Below are 27,265 nucleotides of genomic sequence, written 5' to 3' on the forward strand. Positions count from 1 at the left end.
TTTAACCTCACTTTTCTGCAGGGATGACAATATTTGTCCATCAGGAATTTTTCAAGGATATTGGAAGGATGAAATAATGTTATCAAAGAAGCTCAAGATTTCAAATAAGTATAAAATATTTAAACCAACTTAATAATTACAGACATAGCATGGCATATTAGATAGAAAGCTGGTCTCAGATTTAGGAAGACGTAAGTTCAAATCTCTAAAACTCCGTCTCCAAACTCTCTAAAACTCTGGGTAAGTAATTTAACTTCTTAGTGCTCTAGTAAGCTTTCTAAGATTATAAGTTGCAAAACAGTTGTAAATGTACATTGGTGAAGGGAGTTTCCTCACCTTGAATTCCCTACACCAATGAAATCACAAGTAATATGAAAAAAATATGTAGGTATCCAACGCCAGATCATTGCAAAGAATCCCCAAGGAGCTTCACATCATTCAAGAGTTTAATCTAACTGTCCACGTGGAAAATATCAACTGGATGAAGAATATCTATTATCCAGATAAAAATAACAATTGAATAGGATCATAAAAACTAGTCCATTCAGAAACACTTGTACAGGTACTGTGTCTGGACTATGGACTAAAAGGAAGAGAACAGGTTGAACTGCTTTGAAGAAATTGTAGAGTGATTTTTATTGACACCAAACAAAGACCCATCTTGAACATCAATATTCTTCCATTCATTTCATACAGCTTTGAGCTGTGGAATAGCTCAATTCCAAAGAAATGAAATTACAGATCATCTGAAGGGTGATGAGGAGTTCAATGACAGCTGTGAGTATGCTGCAACATGTTAATAATGAAGAATTGAGCAGAAGGGCCATCAAAGATATTATCAAAGACATAGTAGACTTGAAAAGGAAGCAGTCTAGTCAGGTAGCAAGTGTAAGAGATAACTACTAGTTAATTACCTCAGTGTTACATTGATATCCAGACGACATCGTGGTTTAGAGGAGGCCTTCAGAAGGAGGAATATTTAAGAGCAAATTTGGGCAAAAGGCACATAAGTTGAAAAGGTGTGAATAAACTGCGATCTGCACTATAGAGGAAGTAACCACATTGCTGAAATCACAGGTTCGTTAATATTATGAGGAGGGCACTGTGCTGTGGGCACTGCTGGGATAAAAAGATAAGTAAGACATGGTCCCTTCCCATAATTAGCTTATTAAAATAGCTATGGGAATAACATTATCACTAAAGAAAAATTATAGCACAAAACATAACAAGAACAGAGCCATAAATGTGAATAAATGGATGAATGAATGAATGGGAGGGGAAGCATTTACTGAATGCTCATTATGTGCAAAGTACTCTGCTAAGCATTAAGGATACAAACAGAAACGTAAGATCCTCCCTGTTCTCAAGGAGTTCATATTCTAACAGCCAAGTAATAAAACGCTATGGGAGTTCAAAAGAGGAAATATATCCAATTGGTAATGTGGTAAAAAAGTTTCACGAAGGACATGGCATTTGCATTGGGCCTTGAAGAACAGATAGGATTTTTACAAGGAATCTTTTGGCTGGAGGATAGAGCATATGGAGAAAGATAATATGAAATAAAGCTGAAAATTGGGTCGGTGGACTTCATGGTTTTAATGGACTTAACGTAGTAGATGGACTTGAATGATAAAATTAAGGAACTTGGACTTTTTAGGCAACATGGAGCCACTGAAAGTTTTAGAGCAGTAGAGTATGGTGGTCAACAGTAAATGGACCTAATTAAATAGTGGAATGGTATATCGTTCTACCAGAATTCTTCATGCTTTTCCAGATCATCTATGGGATGTCCTCAGAAAAACTAGATCCCCAAATAAAGGGTGAAGACACATACTAGTATGATACTGAGTCTTTTTAGGTGAACCTGACCTTCTGTCATAATTATTTGTTCTAAGTATAGGAGAAGAGGGAAGGTTAAGTTTTGCCTCTATAAACAATAGAGGGTAAAAGTTCAATATTTAATTTCTGAGTCTTGAATAAGCATTTCTCTACTAAATTACAGAAGATAACTTCTCCTAATTTTCCCTAAAATGAAGTACAAACTTATCTGCATTAGGTTGTTCAGCAAATACAGCTAACACAATTTAGCATTCTCCAATAGAAAGTTAATTTAGTCAAACTTTTTTACCTGAAATATCTGCTTCAAGGAGAAAAGAGCCCGTCTTAACTCTCGTCCACTGGAGTTGTACAATTTTTCTGAAATAAATAAAATAACAATAACATCAATTTCATTACCCAAATGGATAAGCGAAGCACACTGATGATCTGTGTTCATTATAAAAATTTCTAGTGAAAAAATAAGTAGAACTGACAAAGGACACATAATTTAGCCTTCTAATAACATAGAGAAATTCAAATTGAGTAAAGGGAGTTTTCATAATTGAGAATGGGATAAAGAACAAAAACATTATTTAGTGGATCATCCACTCTCAGGCTTTCAACTACCATGTACCGACTACCAGTTGCATTAATAACTCCCAGACAAGCACCTTTAACCTGACCTCTGTCTCTGTCTCTGTCTCTATCTCTCTCTGTCTCTCTCACATACACACACATACATACATACACATACACACATACACACACACATACACACACACACCATTTCCAAATACTTAAATCAAAATCAGAAATTTTCATTTTTCCCCTCAAATCAGCACCTCTTTTCAATTCACCCATTATTTTTATTAGACCATTTTCTCAGTCTCTGTTTTGGTGACTCCTTCCTTCATGTTCCTCACTAATCATTTAATCAACGAAAGTTTTTACTTCCTATTACTGTACTGTAGTACAGTACAGATAGTAAGCACTATCAGGTACACAAGAGAAGTATAAGACAAACATGATTCCTGCCTTCTGAGGTCTTAAGACCTAAGATAAGACTTTTACTGCACAGTATAAAGAAATACAGAATTAAAACTACAGAAAATTTAAGCTAAACAGTTTAGAGACAAATCTCAATAAAATGAAGAGTTGAGTTCATTGTCCAGTGAAAATATTCACATGCAAAACCTTTCTGAGGAATGGCAAGAGGAAATCTGCAGGACAGATACAGAGAATGGAATAGGGGCAGCCTCTCACATGGAAGGGTGGCTGGGTAGAATCATAGAGCATAGAATGAAGGGCCTGGAGTCAGGAAAAATCATCTTCCTGAATTCAAATCTGGCCTCAGATATACACATAGTAGCTGGGTGACCCTGGGCAAGTCATTGAACTCTGTTTGCCTCAGTTTCCTCATCTGTAAAATGAGCTGGAGAAGGAAATGGCAAACCACTCTAGTATCTTTGCCAAGAAAATCCCAAGTGGGGTCATGGAGAGGCAGACAGGCCTGAAAAACAACTAAACAATAAAAAATCATGCGAAAAGACAATAGGCAAAGCATGTAACAAACATGTCAGACAACAGACAAAGTCCCCAATTAACAGCCTGGATCTCATGGGATCACCAGAGGCAAAGCAGAAGACTGAGCACTAGCTAGCCAGATAAAAATGGAAATAGCAAGTACAGGATGAAGGATGTTCAAATTCAGTATATGTGTGCTTGAAATGGGATGTGATAACAGATGTGGATGTGAATATAATTAAGTGTTAGGTTATGTGGTATTAACCATATGTACAATCGTGTTAGATTGGAGAACCCCAGAGGGAGGCAGACAGCTGTGTGGATTGAAGACGTGGTGTTTGTTCAGCTGTCCTTATTTGCTAATTACTGCTCCTGTCCCTCTGGCAATAAAAACATTAAGACATGTTCTTGATCTTTTGGGTGTTATCTTGCTCCAGGGTGTTTTTGTGACAAAACACAGAGGGTTATCAGTAGATCCAGGGATGACAGAGAGATAATGTAGCAGGATTCAGTGTATGTGTGTATGTGACCTGGAGTGACTAGATACTTGAGTTTGACAGGATGAATGAAATCAAAATCAAGAAAGAATAGACTGTGGATCATTTTGAATGGCCTGTGGAAACATGACAATTTGGAAGGCCCTGAAGAAAGCAGCTTGCATTTCAATTTGGGAAACTGTGGTAGTTGCTGGAGGCTGAGATGTTCCATTGTAGCTTGGCACCCCAAGACTCTATATATGTAGCTTCTGGTGCCATCCCACTGAGAAATATCAGTATTTGGGAAGTCAAAAGGAAAGTACCCTAGCAGATGTAGCTATCAGACAGGCCAAATTTTAAACCCCCAGCACGCAGGGAGACACCAATGGATCCTGGAATCTGAATGTCAGACATGGTAGTAGGAGGAGTGGAGGGGGGCAGTAAAGTGGGGTCTAGACATAGGAGAGATCAGTGTGACTTGCTGTAGTCAAGGAATGCCTCAAGAGAGGAGGTGGGCTTGGAAAGGGATAGTGGGCAGAGTCGGGAAATAACAAAGTAAAAGGTTTAGAGGAAGGAATTAGCCCAGTGGGTGTACTGGTGTGCTCAAGTTTTCTGGCTGTATGCTCTAACCCTGCCCCATGAACTGAGTCCTCACCTATTGGTTTAGTCATGGTCTGTTCCCTGGAACCCATCATGACCTTGGGGAATGAGGGTGCTGGAAGGGACCCTGACCTTACTGGTTTCCTGGCTCAACATCTAGTCAGTTTAATTGTTCGATCAATTAATCAACCAATAAACATGCATTAAGTTCTTACTATGGGCCAGGCACTGTGCTAAATGCTTTACAAATATTACCTGTTTTGATGGTCACAATAACCCTGAAAGTTTGGTGCTGTTAATATCCCCATTTTATAGCTGAAGAAACTGAAGTTAACCTAGCTTCCCCATGAGCCAGGCACTGGGTGACTTATTCAGAGACACAGAGCTAAAAGAATTCTAAACCCAAGGCCCTGACTCAAAACCTATTTTTCTTTCCAATCTAACAAAAGTCATCTTCACCTTCATCCCCTCATTTTACAAATGAAGAAAAAAACTGAGAGTCAAGAGATCAAAGTCACAAAAAGATCCAAGGGTCATATCTATCACTGTCAATAATTAAGCTCAAAAATTCCCTCCCTACTAGTTTTCCATAATTATAGCTCCACCTTAATCCCACTAATCTATGATTCCTTTAGCATTTGAAGGGTCAAGTGATTCAGAATAATACAGTAAAAGTAATTTTTCCCTTATGGCTGGAATTGCTTTATAATGTAGGATGGAGGATTAATGGAAATCTTGACTTTGCAACTGGATTATAAACACCTTGAAGGTAGTCATCATGCATCTGATCTGTTGTATATACCCCCAAAAGTCTTGAACATTCAGTATATGCTTCCTAGATAGCTATGATCTTGGTTAAAAGGGATTCAACAAGGGTGGGAATGACTAATTCCGAAAAACAAAGCATAAAAGAGGCTCACAAGACACCATGACCTTTACAGATGAATAGGGCTCATTCATCATCAAATATCAATGAATCAAAAAGCTCTGGATAAGCCAAAAATGACCCTTTGACAGGAATCTAGAAAGTACCTTAACTGTTGTTAAAATTCTGATGCTAGACAGAGAGAAAAATGTAGCTGGCTCCCTGTCTCTGTTAGATTTACCAACAATAGGTCACTTCAGCTCCCTAAGCTTATGACTTCTCCCATAACTTCCACCACTCACAACATACCTCAAATTCAGGACAAGTAAGCCTTTGCTAGCACCACCTCCACTAAATGGGAATGTTTTACCAATGAAATTCATGTGCAACAGATCCATCATATGAAAATATGGGGCAGGGTATTCAATAGATGGTACTTAAAGGGAAGCCAAGCTTTCTTCCATTACTTTCTAGGTTATGCTACAAGTGCTTTTAGGAAACACATCCAATTTGGAGTGACTACTTATGATATATGCTTTGGGGCTTAGTCAGAATTTCTCTCTGAATTGGATTTATATGGTAAGCAAGTACTACTACTACTATTAATAATAATGATAATAATAATAATTAGCACTTATATAATGCTTTAAGACTTACAAAGTGCTTTTCATGTGTTATATCATTTAATCCTCACAACAACCCTGGAAGGTTGGAATTATTATCATCCCCATTTTACCGAATGGAAAACTCAGCCAGTTAAGTGACTTGTCCAAGACCATCCAGCTGTACCTGTAACAGAATTTGAACTCAAGTGTCCCCAACTTTAAGAGTAGCCCTCTATACACTATGCCACCTAACTGCCATATTCATGGGATTCCTCACAATCCTTTATTAATTGTCTCCTTTTCCTATTTTCCCCAATGCCCTCATTCCTTTCACTTCCCTGCCAAGAACAAGTCACAATTGTGGAAATGTCAGCAGAACATGAAGATATGATCACCTTTAACTGAACAGCCATTAAGGAACTGTTTTTCAAAAAAGCAAATTCACTGTTCTAATAGAGGCATTATTCTCCATAAATACTTACATTATTCATTTATTCCTCCTGCAGAAATCAAAAGGGGGCATTTCAATATATTTATCCCCACTGATTCTTTGTATGCCCACTCTGAGCCTCCTGTTCTAATTGGTACTACTTAAGGTCCCCATTTACTTTTAGGAGAGCCCATACAAAACCATCAGTAAACAAAATGCAAGTCCTTGACAAAAATACAAGCAAAAGGGACTTTTTCTCTATCAGCTGAAAGTAAAAATACCACAAGAATATTTACTTTAATCTGAATGCTGAATCCACCTCAAGAAACGAGGTAGGGTCGTATGACTAATTAAATGCTCTGGCTAATGGAGGGTCAAGAGTAATAATAGTTCTATGTTGGTTTGAAAACCTACCTAAACCTGGCTTTTGTTCACTTTCCCAGTTAAACTTTACAAAGATTTACCAAATGCTTATCATATTTAGGAAAATATCCAATTTCATTCTAGGTAAAAAAAAAATAATGATTTTTTTATACTGTTAACCTCGCTTTATCTTATGACCAAAGCCTTTTCCCTTTCCCATCTTAGATATTCCATAATTCTCTAGTAACTGTTCCGGCTCTGAAATTTATTTTAAAAACATGCCACTTGAAGGCAATCTTAAATTCAACAAATATTTGTTATGCATCTATACACATTTTATCCACTTTCACTGTGTTGACTTTTTAATGTTAAAACTGAGGGTTTCCTAGTGTCAATAGAGAAAATTCACCTGTGAGAACAAATAGTTTCATGTTTATGATAAGGAAATATTATTACAGGGCTGAATTGAGGAATGTTTTGTCTTGCTGTGTTTCTTTGTTTTGTTTTCTCCAAAAATATATCCATATAGAACAAAAATAGAAACAGAATCTCCACCCCACCACCCCCATGCCTCAGGTCTGTGATAGATTAATTGAAATGAGCAATTCTCTGGTGTGGAAACTTCCTTCACCAAATGGCAAATCAGCAATTCATCTATAACTGATCTTCTTAATGAGCTGCTTGGGGCAATCAGCAATTAAATGGCTTGCCAAGAGTCATATACATAATGTGTCAGGAATGAATTTGAATTTAGTTCTTTTTCATTGCCTGGCTCCAACCCATCTTTCTGTTATTATCACACATTATTCTCCTTCATGTGTGCTACTGTCTAGCCAAAATGGTCTTCTACTGTTTTTCACACCCAATGTTCTATCTCTGGTCTGTCTGACTTTACATGTGCAAAATCATGCCTGGAATGCTATCCTTCACCTCCTCACCTCCCCAAAGGCAATTAGGTGATATAGTATATTCAGTACTAAGCCTGGAATCAGGAAGATCTGAATTCAAATCTGATCTCAGATATTTATTAGCTGTGTGACCCTGGGCAAGTCACTTAACTGGTGTCTGCCTCAGTTTCCTCACTTGTAAAATGAGGAGGACAATAATAGCATCTAATTCCTACAATTGTTACAAGGACCAAAGGAAATAATATTTTGTAAAGTGCCTAGAACATAGTAGGTGCTAAACAAAGCATATTCCTTCCTCTCCTCTGAGAATCAAAGCTTGGCTTCAGGATCACTTCCTATATGAGGCATTCCTGATTCTTCCAGATGCTCATGCCTCTGCATTGACTTTTTCCTACATTTTGTGTCTTCTTATATGAATATATCATCTTCTTCCCTCTTCCTTCTTGCATAGAATGTTAGCTTCCTGGGGGCAGGGATTCTTTGTTTTTGTATAGCAGTGCCCAGCAATGTTCCTGACACACAGTAGACATTTAACACGCAATGCCAATTGATTGACTGGATTCTAAATCTGGCCCTCTGATCTGCTAAACTGCCTCTCACCAGTATATTTTATGAAACTGGAAACATCCTGAATTAATATCCATGTCCATGGCTATTTCATAAGAGAAGCTACCTCAGATCACTTAATAGTATCTTTAAACTCTGAGAGGAATTGTACTTGACTACCAATATAAATGTCAAAAAAAATTCTTATAAAACACTGAAAGTCAACCTACTTCTGATTTTGATAAGAACATGTTAAGAAATAACCCAAACTTTTTTGCAAATGTTTTTCATTTTCATAAAAAAGCATTCTATTTCCCTTTTTAGTATTTGTTTTTGAAAAACAGGTAACATTCTCAACTGCCTTGATTTTTTTTCAAAGTAAAATTCTTTCCACTCATTTCTTTTATCCTTTTAAATATGCCCATTTGAAACAGCACAGGCTCTTACTACTAAATTATAGACCCTTTGTTTGAAAGAGTCTTCCTCATTAACTATGCAAGAAAGTGATTTCACTTAAATTCTAAAGTTAGATTTTTCTTTTTATAATTCCAGCATTCAAGGATTTGCTAACATGCACAAGAATATCACATATTCTGGCTCAATGAAAAAGCATGTCAGAAATGATTTTTTACAAGGTTATTTTGAAACTTTTTTTTTTGGTTTCATGTATTATAAAGCACAAACTATTTCTATACAAGAAATTCTGCCATCTGGCATTGGTTATATTATGGCATTTTCCCCCTTTGTACAAATTACTGGCAATGAAGTTTCATTTTAATCATAAGAGACACCATCGCTTAGCATGCTAGAAATCTTTGATTTGTCTTTTTAACCAACTTCTTAACAGATGTCATGTGTTAGTCTCTGTTCTCACAAAATCACAATAATGACATTCCACCATGGATGGAATAACATTAAAAAAAATTCATAGAAAAGGATAGAGCAGATAGGCCAGATCTGTGTTTAGTGTCATTCTAAAAGGAAGACCAGTCCTTTGTTAAAAGATTGCACACCAGATAACGAAATGTAACTGAAAAGGCTAATTCAAACTCAACAAACTTAATTTAGAAAAAAGAAAAATCATGCAGCCAAAAAAAAAAAAAGGCTTTAGAAGTTTCCTACTTGATTTCCTACTCCAGCAATTTTAACATATATTTCTTAAGACACCATCATTTGCCCCCTGGAAAACAGGTGGTTACTAAGTTTATTATACGCCAAAAAGATCAAAAAAAAGAAAAAAGGATCCATATATACAAAAATATTTATAGCTCTCCTTGTAGTGGCAAAAAAGGAACAAACCTGAAAACTTAAGGAATGCCCATCAATTGAGGAAAGACTGAACAAATTATGCTGTATGAATGTAATAGAATATTATTTCATCATAAGAAATGATGAAAGGTGTAGTTTCAGAGAAACATGAGAAAACTTACATGAACTGCGGTGGCTAAGTGAAGGTATCAGAACCAAGAGAGCTATTTACACAAGGACAACAATAGTAGACTCAAGGATTCTGATCGATACAGTGACCAATCATGATTCAATAGCAAAAGAGTTGATGGATTCAGGCTGAAGAATGAGGAACATATTTTTGGACATGGCCAATGAGGAACTTTGTTTTGCTTCACTGTGCATATCTGTCAAGAGGATTTTGGTTTTTCTTTTTCTTTTTCTCCAATTAGGAATGGTGGTTGGGGAGGGAGGGGAGAGGTAGATCAGGGAGGAAGAGAAAATAAATGATTCTTAATCTTTTTTTAAATCGAAGAAAATAAAAAGTTTATTTTTTTTAAAAATAGGTGGTCTTGGGGAAGTTTGGGAGAAACTTTATATCTAGCACTTTATAAAGTGCTAGATTAATAGATTACTGCAATTATCATCAACATTATGGAACGAAAAACTTAGGAAAGAGACACAAGTGGAGTTTAAGCAGTGGGCAGTGAATTATCAGGAGTTACTTCCATGTAAAGTAGTAAGACATCAAGGAAGTTGACAATCAGAAAAGACAAGGCAGTTCTGTAGGGACAGAAATGGATGACAAGGGAACAGCTATTAGAAGACCTTTGCCACAGTGGTTAAGTCTATATAGAACTGATGGGAGGAAGTGGACCGGATTTGCCATGGATGGGTTACTATTTGCAACCTTTTAAGAGGTTGCCAATCAAAGAGATGATGAGCTCATCAAAATATGGAAAAAGACTTTCAGCTCAGGAATTTAAGTTTTTCTATTCAAAAGAAGAACTATATGTGCTTAATACATAATAGTTCTGCATGTAAAACACAGAATTTTCAGCTGACATTTTAGCATAGGGTTTTTTCCCCCTTCATTATACTCTTACCCATTAAGTTCATATATCGTGCATAGAGATTCTTGGATGCAGATAGGAGATGGCTTCAGCATTTTTAAAGACTTTTGCATTCTAAGTTGCTATGGTGTTCTCTGTCGATAGATATTTATCCAGAACTTTTATACCAACACTGCCTTGGTAGGCTGAAACTATTTATCCCATAGTATTAACTGAGGATAGTATAGAAAAACAATTTTTGTGAAATGAAAGAGGTTGAATTATTTACCCCTAAAATCCTTATAAGAAATAGCACTTGATTTGTTTTCAACATCTTAAAACTCAGAAAGGAGAAATAAGTTTGTTTTTGTTTTTTAAGTCAGCTACTACACTTGGTGCCTTCATTGTTTGGTAAATCTATCTTTGAACTAAAGAAATAAAGATTGAAAATAAAAGAAAAGAAGTTTTGAAGTATTTTTACCTTGCAGAAGAAAAAAGAAATGAGAAAGATTACAGATTAGGCCGTGTGTCCTAACTTGGCAAAAATATCATAGTCTCTATGTGTTTACTATACAAAAAGTTGTTAATACACATTTACACTTTTCTTTTCCCTTGCTATTTGCTTTCTCTATAACGAGGAAGTCTGTTTTCTTTTTTCTTCCCATATTTAAAATCCAGAGGAGATGCTATGAAAGACTCCATAGGAACTTAGAGAGGGGCAGGGGTAATGGTCAGAAAAAGACACAGTGAGGGCTAACATGAAGGTTCCAATGGGGTTGATATGGGGGTTCTATATAAATGAAATGGTTGTTCAAATAAACTCTGGCATTTTAAGTTCATTACAAAATGGCTCCAACCTATTTTTCGTGTGTGTGTGTGTGTGTGTGTGTGTGTGTGTGTGTGTGTGTATTAGTTTCTCTTTGAAAACCAATTATGGGGAGTATGATATAATGATAGTAGTAGCTTGCATTTCATTGCATGTGCCTTATGACATCCTGGGAAGTACATAGCTGTATTGTTATGTCTTTTTTTTCAGAGAAAGAACCTGAGACTCAGAGAAGTAGCCCATTGTCATCACGCTTAGAGTCAATGGCCCCTAGGAACTAAGGTGGTCTGGATTCTCTTCCTGGCTCTCCATCGGGGAAGATGAGCAAATCATGTAAACTCTGTGAGCCTCAGTTTCCTCATCTATAAAGTTAGAGGATTAAATTAGCTCCAAATGTCAATGGCTTTATCATTCTAGGACATACAACAAGTATTTGAATTGTGAGGCTCAAAACAGCATCATCCTGGCTGATGACAAAGATGAGAAAGACAATAAAATCCCCACTTTCTGGGGAAAAGAAAAACCAAAATGCCAGGAAGAGTCAGTTACAAAGTTGGTTAATTGGACAGTGAAAGAAGGGAGAAATTGATAGAGGTAGAGAAGGGAGAAAGAAATCACTTTGAACTAGGTCATTTTAGAAAAATTTTAAAAAGAAAAAATTAAAATGTGATACGTTTTAACCACTTAGGTCCATAAAAATACTGGATATAAAATTAACTGTTTTAACATCCTCTTCTTTCACTGAGTGTCAAACAAGTTAACCTGTTACTCCAATGGAAAATTTGGGCTGACACCAAAAGAAGTCCTTTCTTTCACCTGGTTAGTCAACCTAATTCCTTGTGCTTTCAAGCCAGAACTACATAAGGGGATTCATCAATAGGCAAATTACTCTCTACTGTGTATTTCAAAAATCCTATTTACATCTGCTGTGAAATAATCTCATCACATGGTTTTTAAAAGTGTTGTTTGTTGCCATGCAATAAGAAATATGAAGGTAGAGAGTTTTCTCAACTGTTCAGCAGTGCCAGCATTTTATTCCTTTGAGAAAGTTTGAATCTGTACGCCTGGTTGGGCAGGAAATAGGGAAGAACAACTTTGTGAAACGTGACAAATTTTTACTTGAATAAAATTAATTTACAGAGTTTATATTATAGTTCTGAACCTGGCCAGGTAACAGTCAATTCAAGTAACTGTCAGCATTTAGTGTTTTCTGAGAAATTTGTCCATGAGATTTCTTGCCAGAGAACCAAAATGTATGCTACATGACACACATGTCATGACACACATTAGCACACTAATAATGAAGAAATATATTCCATTTTAACTCTCCATCTACAGTCACAATTGTGACTTCATTAGTAATCACTAGATATTATTTTAAAGAGAATCATAGATGTAGCTATTATTATTCTTTAATGGATAAGAAAAAAAAAATGGGACCAGAAACAGCCCCTTCAGTTTCCCAATGCAAATTCTCAGTTGCCACCTGGGGAACAGTGAAAATAGAAATTGTTGTTATTATTTAGTTGCGTCTGACTCCTAGTGACCCCATAGCCCACATCACACCAGTACTGTCCATGGAGTTTTCTTGGCAAAGATACTAAGGTGGTTTGTCATTTCTTTCTCCAGTGGATCCTTTTGTCAGACAATCAGAGGTTAAGTGATTTCCCCAGGGTCACACAGCAAGGAAGTATCTGAAGATGTATTTGAACTCAATATATGTATTTGAATGTTTTTGAACTCAGGCCCAGTGCTCTATCCATTGAGCCAACAGCTGCCTCTCAGAAAAGACGTAGCTAGAGGCAAAACCATCTAGTAGTAAATAGTAGGGACAGAGCCAAAAGACAAGTCCCTCTGTCTATACTTGGAGAATGAAGGAGAGTTGAAAGACAGACACTCAGCAAGGAAGATGCATACACAGATTCAGGAGTCAAATGTATTAAAAATAATAATAGAATCCATGAAGTGAGATCAACAAAGACCAATAAAGAGACAATGAAGAGCTTCCCAGAACAGGCCCGAAGGAGAGTATTTATATTTAACAGGCAAAAGGAGAAAAAGAAGTCAGGCACAGAAATATAGGGAAAAAAAACCCAACCAATACTGGAGACACGGAAGTTCTGTCTCACAGAAGACAAAAGAGAAAGAGCTTTAAAAGGTAGGACTGGACCTCAGTGTGAAAAACTTCAGGGAAGTCAATAAAGATGATTCCTAGAAAATGGCCATTAGATTTGATGCCCAATGGTGACCTTCAAGAAAACAATGCAGTAGAAATGGAAGCCATTCTGTAAGAAGTCAGAAAGTAGAAACAATAATGATGAGGGAGAAAACCAGAGGTTATGTTTTGCATTCAAAATCCTAGGATTGTGAAGAAGTGAATCTAATTTTAACAGAGCCAAAATTGAACAACATAGCTATCACCAAGAATCCTATATTCTCCCAAGGCTAATTTTTTGCGTATTAGAGAGTAGACCTGTGTAATTAAACCCAGAGAGGGGACAAACATATCACAAAATGCTTGTCAAACAACTTACTGGAATTTAAATACATTTCATTTTCATACTTTTTGTAGCCACCAACAAAACACTGGTATAAGTCCATGCAGTGAAGATTGATTAAGCACTGTGCCAGGGCTTTGGAAGTAAAAGAAAGGTCCTGATCTCAGAGAGCTTAAATCTAATTGAGGAAAGGTACATAAATAAAAAATTGATATGAAGGATAGGGAGATATGTACCAAAAAGAGACTCAAACAAAGATCAATGAGAGATGTGAGGAAGGAGAATTCATTTTTTGGTTGAGGCAGGAGGAGATAGACTGGGGCACTGATGAAGGGGACATGGAGTTGGGAGGTAGATATAAGTTGATCCTTGAATTATGCTATGGAGAACACTTCTGGCATAAATAATGGTGTAAGAAAAAGCATGAAAAGTAGCAGACAAAATGAAAGAATAGGATGGTAAGTCACAGAAATCAGATGGAACATAAAGGGGAAGTGTATGTGTGTTCGTCCTTTGTTGCCAAAGAAGACCATGCCATCAGAGAAAAAATGACATGACTTGCACTTGACTGTTTTTTTTGAGTGAGGGAGGGCTGTGCAGGTCAGCAGCCTCACTTCTCCTCCAAAGCCATCTGAATCCAGTGACCAGATATTCATCAGGATGACTAAAGATGATCCAGGATAAGGCAATTGGGATTAAGTGACTTGCCCAAGGTCACACTGCTAGTGTCAAGTACCTGAAGTGAGATTTAAACTCAGGTCCTCCTGACCCCTGCACTGCTGTTTTATCCACTGCACCACCTAGCTGCCCATAAAGGGGAAGTATTATGAGAGGAGATGGCACGTGCTGGATGGGTGGAAGAGAGTACTGCTGTTAGTAATCTAGTAGCATTTTAAAGTTATTTGATCATTAAAATGATCCATAGGAAGAAAAAATAAATCAAAAAGCATTTTTAAGCTCTTTGTTATGGACTAAACACTGTGTTAAGCACTAGGGATACTAAGAAAAAAGAAACAGTCCCTGCCTTCAAGAAGTTCACATTCTAATGAGTGACATAACATGTGAAAACTTCTTGTTCAGTCGTTTCTGACATGTCTGACTCTTTGTGACCCCCTTTGGGGTTTTCTTGGTAAACATTCTGGAGTGGTTTGCTCTTTCCTTCTCTAGTTCATTTTACAGATGAGGAAACTGAGGCAAACAGAGTTAACTGACTGAAGTCAGATCTCAACTCAAGAAGATGAATCCTCCTGTCTTCAGGCCTGGCATTTTACTTCCCGAACCACCTAGCTATCCTACTGACCTCCCTGGCTTCCTTTAAGTTCCAACTAAAGTCTCACCTCCTACAGGAAATATCCTTAATTCCAGTGCCTTCCCTTTATCCATTATTTCCTATTTACCCTGCATATAGCCTGTTTTGTATATAACTATCTGCCTATTGTCTCTCCCATTAGATTACAAGCTCTTGAAGGGCAGAGACTGTTTTTTGCCTTTTTAAAAAATTCTCAGCACTTAGAAGAGTACCTAGCACATAACAGTACTTAATAAATGCTTATTAATTGATCGAATGAGTAAGACACTTTAATATCAACAGAGATAATCCACATCAACAAAAGCTCTTTGGAGTAAAGAGGTTGAGTTCACACATTGCTGTTCCTCTGGGTCATCAATAACGTGGGGATTAGAATTGCCCAATCTGCAAGAAAAACCACTGAGGCAGAGTTCTGAGCCAATGGTACTTTATTAAAGGGGTTCTTCTCTAATAAAATGGACCTCAGATCTTCCTGGTGACCTGAGATGCCCTCTTCTTCCAGAACCTTATTTTTATAAGGACAAACCTTTTATCCTTTAAATATTTTTATAAGGATACCAGATTTAACACTTGAACACTCTAGAGGGACTACACTGTTTTATAATCTTTGCTTTGAGGGCCAAAAATGATGTATCAGTCAAAAATATTATATCATCACAGGGGTCATGAGTTGGGCAAAGCCTGGAGCATCTCCACTAAGTGGTCATAAGATAGTCACCTGCTCATGTTGGACAGGAGGGAGTGGTCTGGAGGTACAAAAATAAGTTGGGGGACTTTCCATGTAACTGAGTCACCTCCACCACACTATGCTTGGTCACCGTCACAAGGAAAAACAAGGGTGGAGGGTCTCTAGTTAGCATCCTATGGTTAAGCAAGTGAACTTACTTAGCGTGTTCACTTACTGTGAACTTACTAATGACCAAGCAGACTTCAAAAAAACATAGAAAGATTTACATGAACTGATGCTGTTATATGAGCAGAATCAGGAAAACATTGTATATATACACTAACAACCACATTGTGGGATGGCTGGCTTTGACAGACTTAGCTCTTCTCAGCAATGCAAAGATCCAAGACAACTCCAAAAGAGTTGTGGAATGGAAATGGAAATGCAAATGGAAAATGCTATCCACATCCAGAGAAAGAACTTGAGAGTCTGAATGCGAATGGAAGCAGACTATTTGCTCTCCTTTTCCTTTGTTGTTTTGTTTTGTTTCTTCTTTCTTGTGGTCCCTCCTATTAGTTCTAATTCTTCTTTACATCATGACGTGAAAATATGTCTAATAGGAATGTATAAGTAGAGCCTATATCAGATTACACACCATCTTAGAGAGGGGGGAGGAGACAGAAGAGGAGAAAATTTGAAACTCAAAATCTTATGGAAGTGAATGCTGAAAACGAAAATTATAATTAATTAATTTTTAAAAAAGAAAAAAAAAACAATCCCATCAGTTCTATTTGTCAGTAACCTACATTGATACACTTTTGCCAACGTGAAAGATTTAATGCACCCTGGCCTTCATCTTGCTATTCTGATACTTCTGAAGTCTGGACCTGAAGATACTTTGTTGCTGATGCTGCCACTGTTTTCCCTTCCCCTTTCCAAAGACCACACTTCAAAGTAGTCATTTATTAGTCACCCTCCTAGAAAGTACCTCACTTTCTCATAGTTTAATAATAGCTACCACTTACATAACATTTTTATTGCCACATTCTTATAAGATGCTCATTATTCTATCTCAAGAACATTGTAACTTTTATTGTATCATGATAACCATGGTCTTGAAAGCTGCAGAATCAAGAACTGAACCCAGATCTTGAGTCACAGAACTGTAGATTCTAGGACAGGAAGAGTCTTTAGATATCATTTATTTAGTCTAATTTCATTTTATAAAGTTTGCATTTGAAGCCCAGAAACACTAGGCATCTTACCTAGGGTCACAAAGGAAAGGAACTGTAGCACCTAGATTCAATTCCATGTCTTTTGAAAAGCCAATATTTTCCCACTATCTCTTAGATATGGTTATACTCTGATAAAGTCTAAAGTATTTCAGTCTTTTGGCAGAGCAATGGGAACTCCATCTACTATGAAGTATTCTCATATAGGTTATGGCTTTCTTAAATATTAGCAGAAGATTATGTTGATATTAAATGGAAAACAAATTTAGGATTGATACCATGTGACTGGTTAAATAAATAGCTTTTGATGTGCTTCTCTATGGTCATTTTAAGATGTAGGCTTTTTTAAAAAAAATCTTTTAAGCTTTAAAAAAAACATCTTAGAGGATCCAACCTAGAGTAGGGGTGGTAAACCAAATTTGGTCATTAAATTGATTTTATTGAGCCTTTGGGGTCATCGTACTGTTATAAAATAAAATGATCACATACAACTCCTCCCTTCCTGTCACTTTAGGGTTTATGGAGGAAAATAATGTTCTAAAAGACTGCAGAAATAGGAAAGGGCCAGGTTGTGAAGAGCTTTAAATGTCAAAAGAGGAACTTATATTTGAGTAGATTTTTATAGATATAATGTCTTTTGATATCACTTACATTTCCTCCTCCCACTCTTTCTCCCAGAGACATCCCTTATAGCAAAGGATTTTTAAAAAGAGAAAGAAAAACATAGATAGCTAAACCAATTAACATAAAAAATAAAAATATGATGTTATATACAGTATTCCACACTTGTGGACATTCATCTCTATAAAGAAGTTGGAGAAGGATCTCATTCTCTTTTGGGGCTACATTTGGTCATTATAATTTCACAATGTCTGCTTCATTTAGCTACCTGAGTTCAAATTCAGACTCAGACACTTACTAGCTGTGTGACCCTGGGCAAGTGACAACCTTTGTCTGCCTCAGCTTCCTCAACTGTATGATGGGAGTAATAATAGCACTTACCTTACAGGGTTGTTGTAAGAATCAAGTGAAATAATCTGCAAAGTGGTTAGTGCTTTTTTCCTCCCTCCCCTACTATTAAATTCATGTACTTGTTAGCCATTCTCCAGTAAACAGGCATTTACTTTATTTCCAATTCCACATACCATGTTTCCAATACCACACATACACATACACACACATACACACAAAATACTATTATATTTTAGTAAACATGGGTGACTTTCTTATCACTAATCTCCTCAGTCAACATAAAACAAGCATTTATAAAGTACTTACTATGGGTCAGAAGCTATGCCAAGTTCTGGTGATGCAAAGAAAGACAAAACATAGTCCCTTCCCTTGAGGATCTCATATTATAATGTAGGATGCAATATGTAAACAATTATTTATATACAAAATATATCAAGGATAACTGGGAGGTAATCTCAGAAGGAAGGTACTAACAGTGTTGAGGATAGAGAGAGGTCCTAGAAAGGCATGGGACATAGCTAGTAAAAAAAGTATGGAATCTGGTGATGGAGTGTCTTGGGCCAAAACAGCCAGATTAGTGTCACTGAGTCACAGAGTTTGGGGAAGGGAGTCAAGTATAAGAAGACTGGAAGGATAAGAAGGGGCCAGGCTATAAAGAATTTTAAAAAGACTAATAGAATGTTGTGTATTTTATCTTGGAGGTAATAGGGAACCATAGGAGTACATTTAGTAGGGTAGAAAAGAGATGTGACATAGTTGGACCTAAGCTTTAGGAAGATCATTCTGGCATCTGTGTGAGGAATGAAATGGTGTGAAGAAAGACTTGAAGCAGGGAAGCCAATATGAAGGAGTCTGCAGTAATCCCAGGAAAGTGCCTGGATAGCGGAGAAAAGGAGACATTAGGAGAGATGTTAGTGAGAAAAATAATTCAAGACAATCTTCTTACTTTTCAAATGAAGAAAGGAAAGTCCAGAAAGATTAAATGTCTTTTCCAATCAGTTACCACCACACAATGAGTACATACCTTCTACTCCCTCCCCTAATCAGCCAAAAGGAAAGGGTTAAGAGGTTAGGCCTTGTCAAGACCCTATGAATGGTTGCTGACTTCTGGGTTAATCAGCTAATTAGCATGTCAAAGGTAATAATAACAGGGCAAAAGACAACTAAGTTGTGATAAGAACAGCTTATTTTAACTATCTCTTCAGAGCCTACTCAAATTCTCCTCTCCCTTTTTCTTCCAGTTGTCTCTACGTTTGTATATCTTTACCTCTGTAAAGAAAGGAAAGGTCTATTGTCAACCCTGGGTATAAACTGTCAGGTTAAATTACCTTGACTTTTGAGGTGATGGGAACACTGTCATTCCCAGTTTCTATTTCCTAGTCTCGTGAGGCAGACAGGAGGGGAGGAGAAGACAAGAGCCAAAGATTAAGAAGGAATGTAAAGAGAATCCCCAAAGTCACCAGCAATTGAGGCATCTCCACTGGCTGGAATTGAGCAGAAGCCCTAGAAACAATGGATACCTAGTGGGCAAACTCCAAAATAATGAGGGGTTGCTATGCTACAGAAGATGCCATTATAAGGGTAACGCCATATACCAGAACAGCACATTATACCATGGGTACAAAAATCTGAAAGGCTAAACTAGCCTAGAGAAGTTAGACATGAAGTTAGCAAGCTTAGGTCCCAAATTGCCCTGATGTATTATTCCTCTATTTGTATATTTTCTTTTTAAGTAGGAATAAACCCTGAAAAATAAACTCTTTTGCTCTTGAATGTGTAACATTTGGGAATAATAAGGGAAAGATAGCGTGGGTACTAGAATTGAGCATCTGGTTACAGTGTCAGGGGTAATTAAGGATTTAGATCATAGATCTCGGAACCCAGGGATTCAAGCAGGGATTCTCCTTAAAGAAAGAGAAAGTCAATGGGACTCACTGCTTTGATTCAGAGATTAAAAATTAAGGAGACAGTCCTGTGGCCAAGAAAAGCAAAATCCCTTGGACTAGAAAAATGTAAGGTTCAAGTTCAGAACTTTTATTTACTGCATCTTTGAGGATGTCTCTGAGATTCTTCTGTTTGTCTCTTGCTTTTAATAATAGCTGACATTAATCAGAACTTTATAAATTTCTTTAACTACACTGTCTCACTTGGTCCTCATACCCACCCTGTTGAGGTAAACACTAGTATTAGTCCTGCTTCACAGATAGGAAAACTGAGGCTCAAAGTGGAGTCAGAAGAAGAATTCAAATCAAAGTCTCACCTGATTCCAGATCCAACATATTCTGTACCCTATGCTACTTGGTCTCTTTCTCTTTTATCATCTCCTGTTCACAGAATCAGCAGGTCACAGAATCTGACAGTTAGAAGGAATCTCAGAAGTCAGCTGGTTCAACTCATAGACAAAAGAAATTTCCAGCAGAATATAATCCGTGTGCTGCCTTCTCTACTTTACCTATTCCCCTGACTCTTACTACCTCCAAAGACTGGAATTTAGAACTGTTATTATTCAGTCATTTTCAGTTGTGTCTGACTCTTCATGACCCCATCTGGAGTTTTCTTGGCAAAGATACTTGGAGTGGTCTGCCATTTCCTTCTTTAGCTCATTTTACAGATGAGGAAACTGAGACAAACAGGAGCAAGTGACTTGCACAGGGTCATACAGCTAATAAATATCTGAGGCCGGATTTGAACTCAGGAAGATGAGCCTTCCTGATGTCAGGCCCAGAACTCTGTCCACTGTGGAGACCTGGCTGCCCTTAATTTAGAACTAAGTGTATTTTAAAACATTTATTTACTACAGTTCTATGTTACTTTTACTTAATTTTAAGAATTATGTGCTATTTCTCGTTAACAACAAATAAACCTCCAAACAAAATTAAGTTACTTTTGACTTGGGCAAAGGCCTCAACTATTTTTTTCCTATTAGTTTTTAACAAAGTGAGAACATACCATGATCCAACCAAGTGATTCTTCAGGAACATAGCAGACACTTGATTAATGCTTATTGAATTTAACTGAAATGATGCTAGCTAAATGTTACACTCTATTCACTGCCACCACTGGAAGGGTATAAAGGAACTTTTTCTGGGTAAAAATCCATCTTCTGTGCCCTCTTCTCTGGCTGTATCTGCACTGCCAGCGCTCCTCCCCCACCCCCCACCTTCACACACACATATTTGGCTACCTGACATCTTGTCTTCAGACAGCTGTGATGCCCAATTACTGCTTTAAAATGATGGGATATTGGGAAGAGACACACCTGTACACCTGAGACATGACCCAAATAAACTATATTTTCATGGTTTAAGTCAGGTTACAAAACAATCACCTTACAATCCATGGAGTTGATGAGTCAGGGTTAACAGTCCTACAGTCTCAAACAGGTGCCACTTGTAACTCACTCAGTCCTTTCCTTCCAGACACCTGAGTCAGCAAGCATTTATTAAGCACCAAAGGTGTGCTTGACACTGTTCTAAGCAATGGGGATACAAAGAAAGGCAAAACAACATCAACCACCACCACAAAAATCCACCAAAAAGTCCCTGCTCTCAAAGAGTTCAGTTTAATAAACAAGGCAATATGTCAATGACCACATACAAACAAGATATATACAGGATAAAGCAGAGATCCTGTCAGGGGGAAAAGAACTCATTGAAGGAGATTGGGAAAGGTTTCTTGCAGAAAGTGGGGTTTGAGCTGGGACCTAAAAGAAGCCAACGAAGGGAGGAGACAGAGATGAACATGGAGAGAATGTCAGGCATGGGAAGGAGGGTTCTCATCTCTTTACACTTTTTACACTCACTCAATCTCCCATTCTGATTCCTTCCTATCAGCAGCAAGGCATAGGACCACCAGAAGCCCTGAACTTAGGATCAGAAGACCTGGTCTTGAGTCTCAACTTCTTGCATTACCTTGAAGTAAGTCACTTTCTACCTGAGATTCATTTATCTTTTAGTACAGTAAGCTTTGGGGTCCCTTCTGGCTTGAAAATCCTCTGACTATAATCAGCACTCTGCCTACTCTCTGATAGAGTGCACCTGGCTTTCTGCATACACTTTCTTCATGAGAGATATCTTCTTGGTTTCACGATACACATTTGCATTTCAAAAGCATTCCTCTAGGCCTTTACTTACAAAAATACCCAAGATCCTCCTTTTATGTATGAAGATAGACAAAGCAGGGTCAAGGTCTGGGATGCTGGTCCCCCAATCCAAGAGACTCTCCCCCTTATGCTTAAGGGCTGTCAATACGAAAAATGTTGTCTCTCTCTACTTTAAAAAGTTATGGAGGAAAATGATAGTGAATTTCCAGTCCTTGAGGAGAAGGTAAGGACCACATTTAGCTGGAGTCAAAAGCCAATGCTGTGTCATCAATCATTTCATAAGGATTGAACATGGTAAAGACTCACTAGCTCATCTTGTCCACACCACAGCAGCCAATGCTGAGTTGTTGCTTTTTCCCTAAATTCTATTTCAAGAGGAAAGCAGTCATTATCCTGAAACAAGCATTACATAATCTAAAAAAGTGGAGCCAGAGAAAAATGCCTTTAAAAAAACAAAACCGAATGGGGGTTGTTTTTGGTTAGGACTTATTCTAACCATTCTGTGGCCATAATTGTAATCTATCTATAACATTATACGCACACACACACACACACACACACACACAATGTATATGTACACATATGTATGCAGATATATAACACACATATGCAGAGATATAACACATCTATGCATATATGAAAATAAACACATGCATATGCACACATATGAACATATAACTTACATATATGCAGATATAAATATATAGAAATGGAAAACCTTAAGTATAAGAAAATCTGAACTATAGGTCTCTGCATGTAAAACACAAAACTAAAAAACAGAGAAGTTCATAAACTCCTGGTAATCTCAGACTGCTTTCCCTCTGTAAATTATCCTCTGGGTTGGATGCCAAAGTTCTGCCAATTCCATTTACAAGGTACATTCTCTAAGCCAAGGATGATGTGTGATTGCAGCAAGTTGTTGCAATAAGAATGAAAAACAATTTTAAGCTCAATTTTTCAATCACTATGTGGTAAGAGTTAGGTGAGTTCAGAAATATTTGAAAGCAGAGGTGAGGGGAAAAGTTGTTCCTAAATTCCAATAAATTCTCAAGAACAAAGGTAAAGTCCAAGGTTGGGAATAGAATGGCAAAGATTATTCATTTTCACCTGCCCAACCTGGAGCAAGCTGATTAAGTGTTAACTCCTTCTTTTCTCTCCTACCTATGGATTCCTAGAAGAGTATAGCAAATGGAGGCCCTAATGAGAAGGCACTGCCCAAGACTGGAAAGAAAAATCCAGAGCTGGGAGCTCAAATACAGTAGAAGAAACACAGGGCTAGGAGGTCTAAGCTCCAATTTGACCTGGACAATCTATTTGATCCTTCTGGGCTTGAGTTTCCTTAACTGAATGATAAGGCTGCTGGACAAATACCTGGGATCCATTTCTGCTCCAGAATGTCTTAAATCTATGACTAAATCTAAGCTTTACTAGAGACTGATTTTGGTTACCTTAAGTAATATTAATGACCCTTTTTATGTAATCCTTTTCCAGGTCTTTACAAATGAAAGTGATAACACTGGTTATCTGCAGATAATATAGAATGCTTTGAAGAACACCAAAGGATGAGTCTATAACATTTCACAAATAAAATATGTCACAGAAATACCTGGCAGTGTATAAAGCTGGCCTGGGTTAATGTTCCACCTCAGATACATACTGCTTCTGAGACCCTTGACAAGACACTGAATCTTTCAATGCTATAGGCAACTCGCTAAAACTATAGCAACTGAAAAGGAGCTGGCCTGCATAGGTAAAGAATGTTTTCTCACCAGATAGCTGTGAAATCAGTGAAATCAGTGGTCCAAGCCATATTCCTATGAAGTGATTACTGGTTATGAAAACGTCAAAATATTAAAATCCTTGTCAATAGCACTAAGAAATGGAGGTAGAAATGGTCCAAATGACTAAAAAAGAGCCAATTCCCATTAGAGATTTCTAATTTCATGGCTGTAAATACATTAATTCTAAGCTATTAGAACCACAGAAGTTAGGGACTTGGAATTAATACAGATGAAAGTAAAACATTGGAGTTGGAGGATATTAAGGAAAAGAAATGAGAAAATTACTGGAGGCCTGGAAAATATAAAAAATAATAATAATGTGGTCATCCTATTTCAAATTGCCAAAATTATCAAAAACAAGTGACAGTCTGTAAATATAATAAATCCCTGCCTCTAGTCTTTCTCCTCTCCAATTCATTTCTCATCCAGCTAAGCTGCCAAAAAGCACAGGTCTGACCATGCCAGAGAAAAGAAGCACATTATAGAAGATTAAATGCTAGACTTATATTCAGGGAGAGGTGGTTTCAAATATCACCTGTGCTACTTGTGAACTTAGATGCCTTCTCTGGACCTTAAGGACTAGAACTAAAAAATGAACTTGATCTCTAAAATCCTTTCTAGCTCTAAATCTATGGTACTACTATCACACTCAAGGGGCTGGTTCCCTATCACCTCTAGGTTCAAATGTGAACTTCTCTGTATTTTACAATCTGGTTCAGATTTTGAGCCACTTTCCTAGATTTAGTATACATTACTTCCCGGAATGCACTGCACAAGGTGGCTAATCTAATCTATCTGCTACCACCCCAATATTCCATCTTAGATCCTTGTGTCTTGGCACACACCGTGTGCCACACCGTCCCATGACGGTCATGTATTTCCTTCTCACCACTGGCTTTTCATATTCTTAGACTCCTCCAAAGCTTAATTCCAGTGCCACTTCCTACATGAGGCCTTTCCTCCTACTATCCCCCTAGTCCGCTTGGTACTTGATGGTAATTCTGTATATATTCTGAATATACTTGCTGCATTGGACAGAGTACTAGTTCTGGAGTCAGAAAGGCATGAGTTCAAATCAGTCCTCAGACACTTACTATCTATGTGACTCTGACAAATTACCCTCTGTTTGTCCCAGTTTTCTTAATTATAAAAGGGGGAAAAACAGCACCTACTTCACAGGGTTGTTGTGAGGATCAAATGAGATGATATTTATTAAATGCCAAGCACAGCTAATGCTTAATAAATCTCTCTTCACCTTCTTTACCTCTTTCTTTCTCATGTCTTTACCTGTTTTTTTCTCCTTCCCTTCCCTTTCACTTTATTCCATCCTTTCTCTACTTCTATGGGTACAGGTTGTTTCTCCAGATAGAAAATGTGAGCTGTTTCATTGAATGCAGCAATCATTTTGGTTTTGTCTTTATATACCCAATACTTAGCATGCTGCTTGGTATGTAGAAGACACTTAATAAAAGCTTATTGACTATGTGAATGAAATACAGAATTTCAAGAAGGAACTAAAAATTCAGCTTACTGAGGAACGGCATTATCAAACTTAAAAACTACACCGACAAAAAAATTCTTCAAAAAGTTATAGGGAAAGTACTTTATTTATAAAGAAACATAGCCCAGAATTGCAGGGTTATTTTTTTGGCAAAGAATAAAAATACCTGAAGTTACACCAGAAAATCATTGCATTTAGAGTTAGAAGGCACCTTGTAAATCATCTACTTCAATCCTGAATCTTTACATGTAAGGGAACTGAAGTCTTTTGAAGGGAAATGACTTGCCCAAGGTCACACAAGTAATAAAATATTGAGATGTAATCCCTTATCAAAATTCCAGAGAAACCGAAGAAATTGGTTGAAAACAAAAGATGGCCACTTATGTAGCAGAAAAGATTCCAAAAAATTCTTAGAGAAAAACAAAATAAGCATATGTCAAAAGGGTGTGTGGAATTGAGAGAGTGAAACAGAAAGTGAGATGAGAAAGAGAAACCCAAACAGAAAACCATGATGAAATAGCTGTCCTAATGTAAAACCTTCCATGAGTTTTTTTTAAAGTACAGTTGATAATGGTTAAATGATAGAGGCCAAGAAACTTCAAAGAAATAAAAGTAAATAACGTAAAGGGAGTCATAGATAAAGAGAAAAGCCATGTGAATGAGGAGGAGAGGGGAAGGGAAGGAGACAATGATATTGATGATGAACTTCCTTCTGTTTAATGTACTTTCAATCGATTTTGCTTAGCAATAGAGTGATTTTTTAAAGTTTATATTTTTGTATCAAAACTAATAGCAATTTAAGAATTATAAAATACAAATCTAATTTAACTATTAAATGCTAAATGTTAATAAATTCAACTCACCAGAAGAAAAATAAATTTTGAAAGAATAATATCATATTAGACACATAGCTAATATCAACAAAATAGTATGCATTTTAGTATGTTATTTGTAGATCAAGAAAATCTATAGTAGTATTAATGACATGTAAAATGTAAAACCAGAAAAACTGTGATGAACAAGGAAATGTGTTTAATTTATATATCTATATACACACACACACACACATATCACTGGAAAGTGGGGCCATAACCATTTTTAACATGAAAGCAATTATTAAAAAAGAGAATTTAGCAGTCTTGACAAAAGAAATAAAAAACTAGTACTAATAATGAGTTCAAAACACTTTTATCACTATATAATGGGAACTAGTATATGTTCAAAGTGCCTCTAACCATTGAAGGAACTTGGGAATCCTGCTTCCAGGAGAGTTATAATGTCATATAACATATATATGACTTGGAGACACTAAAGAATTTATAGACATTCTGTAACTGACTCTGTTCAGCTAACCAATAGTGGTGAATAGGAGTTTATCCGGCTGTGGAGGTACGAAAGAAAAAGCCAACTCAAAACAAACAAACCAACCAACACCCCCCCCAAAAAAGACCCCAAAAACAAGAGACTAGAGCTTGAGCCATTTTGTCTTAGGCTGCTCTCTCTTAGTTTGACTCCTTTATTGAACATGTACAGTGAGAGAAAATTAAAGGAACAGGCTTTGGACCTTCCCTGTATGTCACAATATAAGTATATCCTCTAAATCAGCCATTACAACCAAGTAGAATTACATACAAGGAATTCAAGGGTGTTTATAATATTGGGAAAACAAGTGAAATAGTAAATCATATAAGGAAAAATATAAACCTAATTAGGTTATCAAGATATACATTACCATGTTAGAAAATTTTAAAATAACTTTCATAGAATTAGATGAATGAATTAACAACCAAAGATCTAATACTAAAATTAAATGGAAGACCAATATGGCCAATATGTCAGTCAGTTTCAAATTAAAATCTACTGAGTTGACAGATAAGTCCTAGAAAGTCATATGAAACACTAAGAGGATAAATGACTCGTTCATTGCCAGTAGATATTAGGAAGTGTTAAAGGAAGAATTTGA

The 27,265-nt window shown here is 36.9% G+C and overlaps 1 protein-coding gene across 1 annotated transcript in view; it reads right to left on the minus strand.

Moving 5' to 3' along the window:
- The window catches only part of FHOD3 (formin homology 2 domain containing 3), a 707,140-nt gene that overhangs the window by 335,211 nt on the left and 344,664 nt on the right, over window positions 1-27,265 (minus strand). Inside the window, 1 exon segment of the mRNA XM_072599353.1 lies at window positions 2,129-2,196. Coding sequence (XP_072455454.1) covers window positions 2,129-2,196 — 68 coding nt within the window.

This window comes from Notamacropus eugenii, chromosome 4 (genome assembly GCF_028372415.1).
Source record: "Notamacropus eugenii isolate mMacEug1 chromosome 4, mMacEug1.pri_v2, whole genome shotgun sequence".
NCBI lineage: Eukaryota > Metazoa > Chordata > Mammalia > Diprotodontia > Macropodidae > Notamacropus > Notamacropus eugenii.